The sequence below is a fragment of the Schistocerca cancellata genome, chromosome 1 (assembly GCF_023864275.1).
Source record: "Schistocerca cancellata isolate TAMUIC-IGC-003103 chromosome 1, iqSchCanc2.1, whole genome shotgun sequence".
Lineage (NCBI taxonomy): Eukaryota > Metazoa > Arthropoda > Insecta > Orthoptera > Acrididae > Schistocerca > Schistocerca cancellata.
The window spans coordinates 161,800,590-161,814,777 of record NC_064626.1 but is presented as its reverse complement, the minus strand read 5'-3'; the positions used below and the strand labels follow the sequence as shown (position 1 = coordinate 161,814,777).

The 14,188-nt window shown below is 37.7% G+C and overlaps 1 protein-coding gene across 8 annotated transcripts in view; it reads left to right on the top strand.

The window, feature by feature from the left end:
- The window catches only part of LOC126167729 (intersectin-1), a 299,692-nt gene that overhangs the window by 140,518 nt on the left and 144,986 nt on the right, over positions 1–14,188 (top strand). For 4 of the 8 annotated variants that reach the window (XM_049920503.1, XM_049920500.1, XM_049920501.1 and 1 more), the window contains 4 exons: positions 1,415–1,447; positions 2,264–2,296; positions 7,964–8,279; positions 10,822–10,986. In XM_049920503.1, the coding sequence (XP_049776460.1) occupies positions 1,415–1,447; positions 2,264–2,296; positions 7,964–8,279; positions 10,822–10,986 (547 nt within the window). The remainder of the gene's footprint in view (positions 1–1,414; positions 1,448–2,263; positions 2,297–7,963; positions 8,280–10,821; positions 10,987–14,188) is intronic. The other 4 variants (XM_049920504.1, XM_049920502.1, XM_049920499.1 and 1 more) reach the window with 2 other exon arrangements.

The window sequence follows — 14,188 nt, the reverse complement described above, 5'->3', positions numbered from 1 at the left end:
CCTTAAAACCCAAATCCTTTTGTCTTTCCCTCTCCTTCCCTCTTTTCTGACGAGGCAACCGTTGGTTGCGAAAGCTAGAATTTTGGGTGTATGTTTGTGTTTGTTTGTGTGCCTATCAACCTGCCAGCGCTTTCGTTTGGTAAGTCTCATCATCTTTCTTTTTAGATATATTTTTCCCACGTGGAATGTTTCCCTCTATTATATATATATATGACTTCGAGGTTGATCAGAATTGTTAATGGAATATTTTTATGCAAATTTAGTATTCTTTGGTTAATCAGTAACCCTACTGCCATTGTATCTGTGTTGTTCTTAAGAGGGGAAACATTTCCATTGATCCACAATTCTTAATGTTTACAGCACAGTTAATTCTGCCCCTCTCACCCATAGCCCACACCCACCTCCACCAAACACCCACCTGACCTGACACATTTTCCAAGTTTGGTAGGGTTGGTTGGTTACTATCATGTATGCAGAAAATTACAATAGAAACTTACAAAGCAAAGACAATCCAACAAACTTGTTGTTTTACAGTGCAGTAAATTACAATACAAAAATGTTTCTGTACAGGTGTTATTCATATTGTTCACCACTCTTCTGTTCAAAATGTGGGACATATTGAACTTTTCAACACCACCTGTCTTTGTTGTGATCACAATGGTGGACATAAACCACTCACATAAATTCATTACATGTAAAATACATACTATTACAAGAAATAGAATTACTTTAATGAGAACACATTTGTTGGCTTCACAACCCCAGTCAATCACATTTTAACTTCACCTAGACCTTGGTTTGCTATTGATAATTGCATAGCACCCACACCCCACCCTCGCGCCCACCCCCTACCCCAACCTGCATCCCATCACACACACACACACACACACACACACACACACACACACACACACACACCAATTGCAATAAGGAAATTCATATGTGAGGAAAAAAAGCTGTGAGTGACTGCTTTAAATGCCTCATGGCAAGATTTTGAGAGGATGTGCAGGAAGTAACAAAACAAAGAATTGATTGAGGAACTGATGATAAGTTTGATGGGACAGTGAAAGGAGAAACAAGCTAAGCAGGTGAGAAAGAGGACCAAGAAAGGCAGCACCACCTCCATACAGTAAAGAAACTAATTACAGATACTTGGCATTGCTTTAATTGTTGCCACTGAGAGACATACGTTGATTTTTTCTCCTGTAAATTATTGTTGTGTGCATCTTGTGATTCCTTTTGGTATGCAACAGTTTTGTTTGAAGGTGTTAGCTCGTAACATAATTTGATATTGCATTGTGATTTCTAATTATTTTTATTTTATTAACACTTTGTTTTGTATAATTTTTTGTAGATATGTTACGTTAACTACAATGTTTTACTCATTTCTGACATTTTTTTCTACTTCCCCCAGCTAGAAGATACTGGGGACGATAGTGACTCTAAGGTATTACAACTAACTTCAGTTTTTCATTTATATTATACTGTACTGCATATTTTGCATGTCTGTCATTTCTACTACTCTTACTTGGACCATATTCTGGCAATCTATCCTTCTTTGTGCAGATATGGAAGTGAATATTCAGGTGTTACTTTGAATTCAGTTTCTCCTGTTTAGTACTTACAGATGACTGATTATTGATGTAACAACAGGGAAAGTTTCTTCAAAAATTTATGCTCTTGTAAAATAACCAGACATTAGATTATTTGTTGACAGAGCTTATTTTTCTAATAATGTAAATGACAAGGGGAAAAGTAAAAAGAACACTATGAAAGGCAGCTACTATTTCAAATATTTAAAACTAGAGAAAGGAGTGAAGTGCAAGCAAATTAGTGCGCGCGCGCACACACACACACACACACACACACACACACACACACACACACACACACACACCTCCGTCAAGTAAGCAGCCAGTAGTTGCATCTGAAGCCTCAGGAATGTAGGGCAATTAAAACATTCCAATAAACACCACTGGTATTCACTTTCATGGTGTGCATTTAAACAAATTCCTTTAATTTTCTTTTGATTTACTTCTGTCCTTGCTTTCCTTGTTGAGCTTTTGATGGGACATGGGTGTTGGCTTCTTACGTGTTGAATGAATTCTGTTCATGAAGTAACTGTATGTCATTGTTTGTATGAATAACAGTGTTTTGCATCTGTGTTGTGAACTAATGTTTCCCTGTGTCTCTTGGCCTGTTTTCTCTCTCCTTATCCTGTACGCTGCCATGTTTGGGTGATATAAACAAATCTATGAAACAGAAGAATATTCCCGACTTCTTCCAGTCACCTAAGGTACAGAGTTCCCTATTTATCTGTATTTAATCTTCCCTTTTCTATATTTGTATTTCTGGTATTTTTAGTGATGTCTTTGTGATGTAGGTTTTCTTGCTGAAAGAGCAGTGCTTGCTACCTTATTGTAGTAGTACTTACATACACTCTTTTAGCTAATTAAGTTTTTATAATGTCAGAATAATTTTTTTTACCTTCTTCAGTTGCCAAAATTAAGTTTGAAAAAATGGGAGGTGGTGGGGCTCTGATTGTCATTTCAAAGTAAGATTTGTAAAACAAGTATTGGTTGAAACGATGAGAAATGTTTTCCACCAGAAGCAAGAGAAATTTTTAGGTACAACAACTTGAATTCCTCATGAGGGATTGTTATAAACAGAAGATAAAGATATCTAGGAAAGAAAGCTGAAGGCAACTTGCATGTAGTAGTAAGGTGGGCTGAAATGTAAAAGGAAAAGGGGGAAAAAAAACTAGACGTACAGTAGCTAATTATCAATAAGGCACTGAGTAAAGCTTATTTTTCTTTAATTGTAAGATTTAAAACTGACAGAATTCCTTCCAAGTTGTTGTAGTTTCATAGTGGTTCTAGATACCTGTGGTTGTTGTAGCCCCCCACATCCCTTAATCATTTCGTTTTGTGTGTAGATTTAACAACACTGACATATTTGCATTAGAATGGCCCAAGATTAACTAGTGATACCTGATCAGTAACCATTAACTTTTGTGGTTAGCATTAGTTGCTCATCCTGTCACTTGTAACTATAGTTCTATTACTCATACTGTGGAGGCTTCTCTACATTTTGCCAAAAGATTTTGGAGTTGCCATTTTATTTTCTTGTTCTTTATGTATTCCTCATATGTACCTACATAACTTCTGACAATTTGTGGCACAGATTCTTAATATGTGGAATTGCTGTGTCATGGATTACAGTTTCAACTGTATGATCTACATTATTCTCCATGCATTTATTAGTCATTTAGGTAGCAAAAGTTTCAGGTACAGTGTACTTACATCAGACAGGTACAGATTTTTAAATTGCATAAGAATGCTAATGACTCACATTACAATTGATTCTCTTCTGTTATAATTAATTTTCATTGTAGATCACAATTGCAGCTTTCTTGGCTGTGAATTTTGTGTGGTCGTATAGTCCTGTAACCTGTATATGACATGTTCCAACGCTAAACGTGTTACAGAGTAATTTGTAAGTATGTCCATGGTTTCAGAAGATGACTGTGTGAAAACAAAACATACAGAAAATATCCACATACTATTGGATAGTGTGTGTCTCAAAGTTTTTAATTCTCAACATAGGTGCTCAGTATGGGCATCGCTGGTGACACAGTAAAAGTAAGTATGTGAGGAAGAGTACATGCATGCTTTCGAAGTCTGCCCAGGAAGGTACAATGACAGTGGCTTACTTTGGAAATCTGTTCATCGGTCACCTGTCTACAGGTGCTAACTGTGCCGATACAGCAGTATGGTGCAGATGACTTGGCTATATATTCTGACATGCCTGCCCCCTAGTGGTGCACTCTTCAACTATGCGATGGTGTGTTTTATGAATTGAAACTCGGGGAGATGCACTGTCCATTGGTACGCATCAATTTTCTGTATGTCTGATAGTTTTTGCACAATTGTCTTCTGAAACTCTGGAGGTACATATGAATAACCCTGTATTCTTATCAACCCCTCCTTGATGTAAACTGGCAGTTTTTAGGTGCAATGACAGCCTTCTCAAGGTGCTTTTACCCCAGTGCTCTTGCTTGCAGTTGTGATTGCTTTCCATCAATTCTGTTGCATGTTCATATTAAACAAAGTAGCTTAGTCTGATGTTAATTAAGTTACTAAATATTGATACTGTTACTTTAAGTATAGTGTGTTTACTCAGGAAGAGAGAGATGCAGAGAAAATGTCAGAATATAATGATACAGTTTGGAATAGGTCATTTGAAACAGAAAAGATACCACTGTAGGCAGTACAGACTGGATACAGAGGACATGACAGAACGCTAAGTGAATGGTAGTTATGATGACATGATGAAAAACAAGAAAACAGTAAAAAATAGAAGTAGGGAAATTGTAAAAAAATACACGGATAAGGAGGCAACATTAAGTTGACTGAGGAGACTATTAAAGTTAGTTTATGTTGTGACTGAGATGGTTATGTGGCATAATAATATTTGGCTGTTAAGAACGTACTACATTAAAGCCAGTGAGCATTTTCCCTGGAGGCTGTAATTTTGCTTTTGCAGTCCGTATCGTAATGCATGTTAATTTACTCAGCAAGGTTACCATTGTTGTACAGAAACATGAGTGTGCTGAATACATCCAGTTCTATTTCTAATTTGGCCAGTCCCTAATGGAAGTCACCTTCCTCATTTATTTCAACTTCCAGATATTTATAGTAGCACCAGTTTTCTTTAGAAGTTATGTAATATGGTTTGCAAAAATGAAAAAAGTAAAAATCATCAAGAACCAAAACTTGAAAGGAAAATAGTGGAACTTCAAATTAATCTGTATCAGCTGAACATGATAGCATTTAATATTAACTTTCCACTGACTCAGCAAGGTTACCATTGTTGTACAGAAACATGAGTGTGCTGAATACATCCAGTTCTATTTCTAATTTGGCCAGTCCCTAATGGAAGTCACCTTCCTCATTTATTTCAACTTCCAGATATTTATAGTAGCACCAGTTTTCTTTAGAAGTTATGTAATATGGTTTGCAAAAATGAAAAAAGTAAAAATCATCAAGAACCAAAACTTGAAAGGAAAATAGTGGAACTTCAAATTAATCTGTATCAGCTGAACATGATAGCATTTAATATTAACTTTCCACTGACTGAAACACTAAAGCTGTAAGGAACGTCTAGACCTCAGTGTAGTATGTTTTACTAAAATTGCTCTGTTGGTAGAACAGATTGTGAGCTGTCAGCTCATAAATGAAATTCATAGTGTAACGAAGTGACGCCAAATTAAATTAGACCTCTCCTCCTTCATGCTGTAGCTACAATAACAAGCTAAACTTTAGAACTGATATTTGTTTACCTGCCATGCAACTCCATATTCAATTGAAGAGTCACACCATGGAAACTTCATGGAAGCATTCATTATGTTTGTGATTTATACAAAGAGGTGCAGGAACAGGGTCGCGCGGGGTGGAGGGGAGGGGGGGGGGGGGTTAGTATTAAGTTGTACATATTTCTTACAGCTTATCTATGTAAGTTTCCATGAAACATACACACTTTCTCCTGAGATTTGTTGGCTTTTCCTCACTGCAGAAGAACAGAGTTACTACTATGTTTTTGACATGTTGTGTAAATTATGCTGTGTTTTTAAGTGTAGTATTACTTTCTTTGAGAATTTTGAAGAGCTTTTTGTTGAGCTTGAATGTTTGGCTGTTCCTACTATTCAGTGCAGTGAAAGTTATGTCAGAGTTGTTGAGGAAAGCTGTGTAAAATGTGTGTTCTGTCAGCCGTTTTGGTTCAGTTTGGGAGGTAACTGTTGTTTCATAACATTTGCTAGTTTTTCCTTCTGTGTTGCTTTAGTTTTCTGTGCAGTGATTTAGGTGTAGAGTTATGGAATCATATTCTAGTCTATGAAGTCAGCTACAACTCTGCACTATAAAGCTGTGTATTGAACATTTGTTTTTCACCATAAAAAATTTTTAGTTTATCTTTCACCCATAGTTTTTGTGCATTTTCCATTGTTTTCTTTGAAATTGTTGCGTTCGTTGTGATGTAAGTCTTGACGTAATTTGGAGTGACTTTATTTTTGAGACAATTTCTATTCAAATGAGTGTACTGTGTCATCATTGCAAGTTATACTGAGGTATTTTTGCACTCAAAAAATAGCCTTGACTGCCAGGTGTGAACATTAGGTTACTTTTTTCCGTGGCTGTTATTTATATTGAATGAAACAAGAAGTTTACTCTTACCAGTTACAGTTTATTTATATCCACATTCCATTGAAAGTTATTCCGAAATAATGATGTTATATATATTCTTTGTACTTCGAAATATTGTTTCTGTTTTGCTATATGTTCTTTGCGCCTAGTTGTTTACAGACACCGTTTTTGTTTACAAAATATGACAGTTTACATGTGATGTGTTATGACAGAGAAAGGAGCCTGTAACCATTGGGGTATTCTATTTTAATTGTTTTTTTCTTTTTTTTTCACGTTTAGATACATGTTTAGTTCTAGTCAAAAACCTCCCCAAATGCATGTTCTGAAATATGTTTTTGATGCTCCAGCAGACAGTGCCACAAGTTACCCCAAAATCATAACATAACACACGTCTTATTAACACTTGTACATCCACCTGATAATGGAGGTCTAAACATTCAAAACGCATTGTGGATGTAACTAAACAGTGACTGGTAACAGTGAACTTATTTCATTTTATATCAATAACAGTCGCAGCAAATCCTAACCTAAAATGTTCGCATTTAAAGTCAATGTTCGTTCATTGTCATACAGCAGTTGAAAAAGTTGTCTCCAGTGTTCTCAAGCAAATTTCCCACTTATCGCCAGTTGTCATCTTAACCACTTCAACTATCAGTGCACGCTCCCCGCACCAACCCAAACTTCCATATGTCATACTGTCTACATCCTCACAGACGTAGCCTACTTGTCACTTGTCACCTTGTAAGATATTCACCACACTTTTAGGAAATTATGTGATTTCAAGAGACTCTCCTAGAAAACAAAAATATAAAGACTAAAGCATTACAAAATATTCCATAGTAGGACTGTTATTACTATACGAACATTAAAATTGCAATGTCGAATTTCATTATTTCTGGGTGCATGCGTCCACATATTGTCACACAGTCGTTTTGTAAAAATTGGTGTGTCAGTCATATTTTAACTGTGAAAAATATTTCACCTATTGTTGGTTTTGTTGTTTAAGTAGTTTGGTTAGTGTTTGTTTTCCTTTAAATATAACCAGTTACCATATAGTAGATTTCGCTTGCTTTTTGAGCTGTGCTAAATATTATATTTGATCCTATACTGCAGACAAAGGGCCCTTGGTGTGCTCTCTTTGCTGTGCAATTTAGTATGCTATTGTCGCTTTGGGAGCAGTTTATTCTTAGCCCGCTTATGATGAAAAAAATTTAAAAAGTTGAGAGCTAAGTTAGAAATTGAAGGATTGATGAATGCATATTTCTAACCTTGTAGGATCCTTCAGCTTATGCTGTGTAAACTATTACAATTTGATGCATTTCATTTTTTGTATGTTGAACAATGTATTCCACCCGGGGTGCCAGAGGCAATTCAGGACCTATTTTTTTCTTTGTTTGCAAAAAACCTGACCAATATGACAGTGTAATTAAAATTGCATAAATTCAGTGTTTTGTTGATGATCTGTTGCATGTTGTAAGTTATAATATGAATTAGGATGGACTTTAACTCAGCTCATGGTGGAGGCATTGCACAGCAGACAGGCCTCAGCATTTGTGTGTGTGTGTGTGTGTGTGTGTGTGTGTGTGTGTGTGTTTTTAGTAGCAATCTATCGTAATTCATACTGTTGATACTCCATTCCGGATTTTACATTGTTCCATATGTTGAACACTACATTCACAAGACTATTTTTTTACTTTCATTAATAATTTATGCATTCTATTCATAGCAGAAACTTATCATAGCTTGAAATTTGAACTTTTTAGGGAAAAGGAAAGAAACCTGAAATAGCAACAGTTATTGCCCCATATCAGGCTACAAGTTCAGAACAACTCAGCCTGCAGAGAGGCCAGTTAATAATGATTCGAAAGAAGACAACAACTGGTTGGTGGGAAGGTGAATTGCAAGCAAAGGGCAAAAAAAGACAAATTGGCTGGTTCCCTGCCTCTTATGTAAAATTACTAGGAGGTAGTAACAAAGGGACACCTGTAAAGCAGGAGGATACATCATTGCAGCAGCAGCAGCAGCAGCAACAACAACAACAACAACAACTTGCTCAAGAGGTATCACAGCCTGCAACAGGTAAATATAATGGTGCCACATTTTCATGTCCCCGTCTCTTACTCCTGTTACTGGCCTCTTGTCTGTCGCTCCTCCTGCTTGCCTCCTATCTGTCACTCCTCCTCCTCCTCCTCCTCCTCCTCCTCCCCCTCCCCCCTCACCCCTCCCGGCCCCCCTTACTTCTGTTTCCCACCCCAGCTTCCACAGTCGAAGAGAGATTGCCATGACAACTGTATCATCCCAGTCTCTGGACTGACAGTGATGATGGCAGCAGCAACGGCATGAAGATAAATTTCAAAATAACACTGATCATTGCTTTTGTATTTAAGGTGTTACCTTCAGTATATTGGGGGTGGGGTTTATAATTATGGAGCATCTCATCTACTCACAGAGGTCTATGGAGAGTTGTAATTATTGTATGGCAGTGAAACATGGTAAATATGCTAATGTGTTAATGTGGAACCGATTTACATTGGAGGGAGGGGGGGGGGGGCAGTTCCAATTGTGGCCACCAGGTGCAAATACAGCACTGTACACTGTTTGTATGGCAGCAATTACAGTGCTGCATTGAGAGAGTATCACCAACTGAAAAGTTTGTGAAGAATCGCATTGTTATTAAATGGTTTACAGATTATGATAGTTAAATTCAGGAATACGGGCAAGCTTGGTTGACACGTAGAAGAGGAAGGATTTGTACTTCAGTGCCATTTAATGATGATTTTCTGTTCTGTAACTGACCACACTGCATGTGCCCTTGGTAATGCTAATGCAGTGTCACGAGAATTGTTTACCTCATGGTCAACAGTACGGAGGGTTTTGTAGTCCATATTACATTGCTACCCATCAAAGATCCAGACAGTGCAACAACTGAAACCCCCATGACCTGCAGCAACAATCTGAATTTGCTTTTCAGTTTCTGACACGGATCAAAGTTAATGACATGTGGCCAGGCAATATTCCATGGAGTGATGATGCACATTTTACACTATATGGTTCAGAGAATGCACAGAAATGCCGGATTTGGAGTACTGTTAGACTGCATGTTGTGCGTGAAGCATCATTGCGTTCGCTATATGTGACTGTGTGCTGTGCATTCACAAGCATCTTTATTCTTGGTCTGTTCTTCATTAAAGAAAATATACCTAGAGGGCCTGTGAGGTGTACTGTGATGTCTGCACATTGAGACCTCCTTGTACTGCATGTGATTCCCAATTTGGAAGAGTGCAGTTGGGTGAAAACAGCTGTTTTCACACAGAATGTAGTGACACCGCATGTTGCTTGCTTAGTGAAAGGTCTGCTAAAGCAACCTTTCATGAACTTGTTACCTCCATTGGTTTACAAGATGCATGACCTGCAAGATGATGTGATCTGAATCCATGTGAAGTTTGACTCGAGATATTTAAAAGAACACATGTACCGGTGATGCATTTGGTCTCTACCTGATATGAAGCCCAGTATATGGGGATATGTTACTCAGATTCCACCAGAACTGCTGCGAGCAACTGTTGATCATGTTGTTTTATAGATGCAGCATCTCATCCATGTCTCCAGTGTTCAAATGGAAGAAACTGTGTAAGCACTGGTCAATAATAAAGTCAACACTATGCCATTCTCACTTGTTTGACCTTTTCTGCGCACGTCCCATTGCTAATCCATTACATATGGAAACATTTCTTTTTGGTTTTCTTGTGTTCACAGTGCGAGATTTGCACCTGGTGTCCAAAATTGGAACCAATTTTTTTCCTGTGTAAACCAGTTCCACATTAATATATTAGCGTATTTACCAAGTTTTGCTGCCGTACAATAATTACAGCCCACACTGGATCTCCGAGTAGCAGCACTTTAATTGTAATCACCTGATACTTACCATTTAACCCTCGAGTGGGCACACCTATGTATAAAGTGCACCAATCGCAAATAACATTATCTTGTACCATTGTTGCTTTCGAACTCATACCTATTCCTTCAATATTGGCTAAGCTGACTCACTAGTAAGTTGTGCTGACACACGGCCAAATGAGCGACAGTAACATAAAATAAACAGCGAGCTATATGAGGGAAAATGTACAATCCATGCAAGCAAATGACCCAGATTCCTAGCTAGTGGCACAATCCTACAAGAAGACTGTTGTCTATGCGATAATTAGCAATTGGATTAGTGGTTGACTGTGCTAAAGTGTCGCAACTATGCTGTTTTAGTGCTCAGAGTGTGACGTTACTGTGGGGTAACACTTGTACACGGCATGAGAGTGATATAATAAAAGTTTATTTTACTATTGTGTAAATAAACAATAATTTAGCTCATATAATGTAAGTTTATTTTATCATTGCTCAAGTAAACTAAGATTAAACTGTGATTTTGTCCATACGTATTTGCCTTTGTAACTTAAAGAAAGCTATTCTTTACATGTGTAGAAAGTACAAGATGCACCCACTCGTGGTATAAAAACTGAGGCACCTGTTCAAGGGTTAAGCAAAGAGAATTTACCTTATTTCATTAAACACTTTGTTTTGAGATTGTGCTGATGTGTAGAGATGAGTGTATTTTGTTCTTATTTTTCAGAAAAAGTTAAAGCATTATATCCGTATTCTGCACTAAACGATGATGAACTAAGCTTTGAGAAAGATGACGTTATAACAGTTGTAGCAAAAGAGGAACCCTCATGGTGGCGGGGTGAATTGAAAGGAGCTACAGGCCTTTTCCCCAGTAATTATGTGGCACCTGTGTGTAAGTATTGCCTGCTAACATTTATTTATGTATGTATTGGTAAAAATTAATTATGATGTATTGAAGGCAATCACTGTTCATAAGAAACCTAAATGTATTGTAAAAAAATTATTAACTCTCTTGACTGGTCATATTACTGATTGCACTTATTAAACAGTGGAAAGTCATGGATTAGCAACAATAAGGAAAGGTTAGATTGCTGCTCACCACACAGAGGAGGCATTGAGCCACAAACAGGCACAACAAAAAAGAATACTAGAAATATTTCATCTTTCAAAGTTCTTGATGAGAAGTAGTACTCACACAGTAACACCACATGCACACATGGCTACTGTCTCTGGGCATTAAGGGTGTGTGTGTGTGTGTGTGTGTGTGTGTGTGAGAGAGAGAGAGAGAGAGAGAGAGAGAGAGAGAGAGAGAGGGGGGGGGGGGGGGGGGGAGTTCTGCTGCTGAGGGAAGACTTTGTCTGAAAGATTAAATATTGACAATATTATGAAAACGATAGTTATCATTCACCATGTAGTGGAGATGCTGAGTTACAAATAGGCACAACAAAAAGACAGTCAAACAAAGCTTTCGGCCAAACAGGCTTTCGTCAGAATAGACACCACATGAGTGCCTCCCCCCCCCCCCCCCCCCCCACACACACACACACACACACACACACACACACACACAAAACTTGGAAGTTGTTTTGTCTATTCTGATGAAGGCCTGTTTGGCTGAAAGCTTTGTTTGGCAGTCTCTTTGTTGTGCCTATCTGCGACTCAGTATTCCATTGTATGTATGGTCAGTAGCAACTACTCCTTTCATAATATTGTCATTATTCCCTCCCAGATTTTCCATAGCTTAAATGTTTCTGGTATTTCTGCACTTTTGGTTACACTTTTGATTGTTTGACATGCACAGTGAGGTGCATAATTGTTCAGTCATTGCTGTGGACAGTGCAGGTGTAGTGTTCCATCAGCTTGTGTGTTAATCAGCATACATAATTTGACTTTTAGTCATTAAAATTAGTAAGCATATTTTCAGAACCAATGGCAATGTGTTCTACTTGCCATTGTCTCACCCTGCCTCACCCTCTCACCGATTTAGCTACGCCTACTGTGCAGAGATTATTGTGCATTGCCCAGTCACTGAACTGACCAAAAAGCAATAAGCATCAAATTTGAAGGATGTACACTGTTTGACAGACAGTAATATGCATAACCCCATATTTTTTATAAGCATTTCACAAAATAAATTTAAAGAAAGGGAGTTCAATTCACATTTAGATCAACCACCTCAATGAGGCTCACCAAGATATTGCAGCTGTTTAATATTCATGTTGGATTATGTGACTTCAATGTTTTAGTGTTTTGCATATAAAACTGCATTGGTTCATTTATTGTATCTGATGTGTAATGCACGTGAGTGGAAAGCATTGCAAGGAGTAAATATTTTGATAGTTGTTAAAATTCCAAAATGAATCTTTCATTCTGCTGCAAAATGTACACTTTTTTTGAGACTTCATAACAAATTAAGTGTATGCTGCACCTGGACTTAAACCCAGAACCTTGCCTTTTCTGTGTAGTGCTCCTACCGTCTGAGCTAGCAAGCATGAGAGGTACTCGTGAAATTAAAGCTGTGAGGATAGGTCAAGTGTAGTGCCTGGATAGTTCACTCAGTAAGCACATGCCTGTGAAAGACAAGGTTCCCTATTGCGCACACATTTGTAATCGGCCAGGAAGTCGTTAGTATTGTTCATCAAAAATGTGATATGTACTACTGCTGTGCAAGCAGATTCATAATTTATCATTGATTTAAGTTAGGACTCTCGATATTTTTAAAAATTTCAGATATCCTATATATTGATATTTAAAAAAATATCATTATCTGCCCTCGATATACTGTAGAAAAGTATCAGTATATTGATGTATCAAAGAAAAAATATCAACATACGAACCTTTAAAAATGTCAGTTACACATTGTAGACATAAGGCCAGTTTTAGAGCTGTATATGTAAGTATTGATTTATTATTAGTCATTCTGTACATCAAAAAGGTAGAAGCCTGCCTATCCCCCTTAGAGCAAGAATTGAAAGGAAAACGATGCACATACATGCTTGTCGATAACCAGTTTGCTAACAATGGTAACTACTTGTAAGTAGCACAATAAAATGTGTCTGTCACTCAGTTTCATCACATATCGAATTTGCCTGGAACACTTCATGTCGATTACCCCGGTGAACGTTGCAGTTCCTGTTTGTACTGCCGCGGGCCAATTACGAGGTGCGGCTAGAAAAAAACCGGACTGATGCTGGAAAAAGCATTTATTTACAATTATTTACAATTTCATGTTATCTCCTTCAATGTACTCTCCTCCTCGGTCCCTACACCGCTCCATACGAATTTTCCAGTGTTCATAGCAATGCTGCAGATCATTTTCGGTAAGTCCATACATTACTTCCGTCGCTTTTTTTTTACTGCTTCAACAGTCTCAAATCTAGTTCCTTTCAAAGCTGACTTGACTTTAGGGAAAAGAAAAAAGTCACAGGGGGCCAAATCAGGTGAGTAGGGTGGATAATCTAAGATGTGAATGTTGTGTTTTGCCAAAAACGTCTCCACTGACAACGCACTGTGAGCTGGGGCATTGTCTTGGTGAAGGATCCATGACTTTTTTCTCGACAAATCGTTCCGTTTTCTCCGTACTCGCTCACGTAGGGTAGCCAGGACGCTAATGTAGTAATGCTGATTCACTGTTTGTCCCTCTGGTACCCAATCAATGTGCACAATCCCTTTGATGTCAAAAAAAAACAATCATCATTGCCTTGAATTTCGATTTTGATATTCGTGCTTTTTTTTTTTGTCGTGGAGAACCAGGAGTTTTCCAATGCATCGATTGGCGTTTAGTTTCGGGATCGTAAGTAAAAAACCACGATTCATCGCAAGTAATAACATTTTGTAAGAAGGTGGGATCACTTTCAATGTTTTCCAGGATGTCAGAACAAATCATTCTTCGGCGTTCCTTCTGTTCAATTGTGAGACACTTTGGAACCATTTTTGAACACACTTTGTTCATGTTGAAACTTTCATGAAGAATCTGCCTAACACTTTCCTTGTCAACTCCTGTTAACTCAGACACTGCTCTGATTGTTAAACGGCGATCTTGTCGAACAAGTTTACCGATTTTTTCAATGTTTGCATCAGTTTTTGCTGACAAT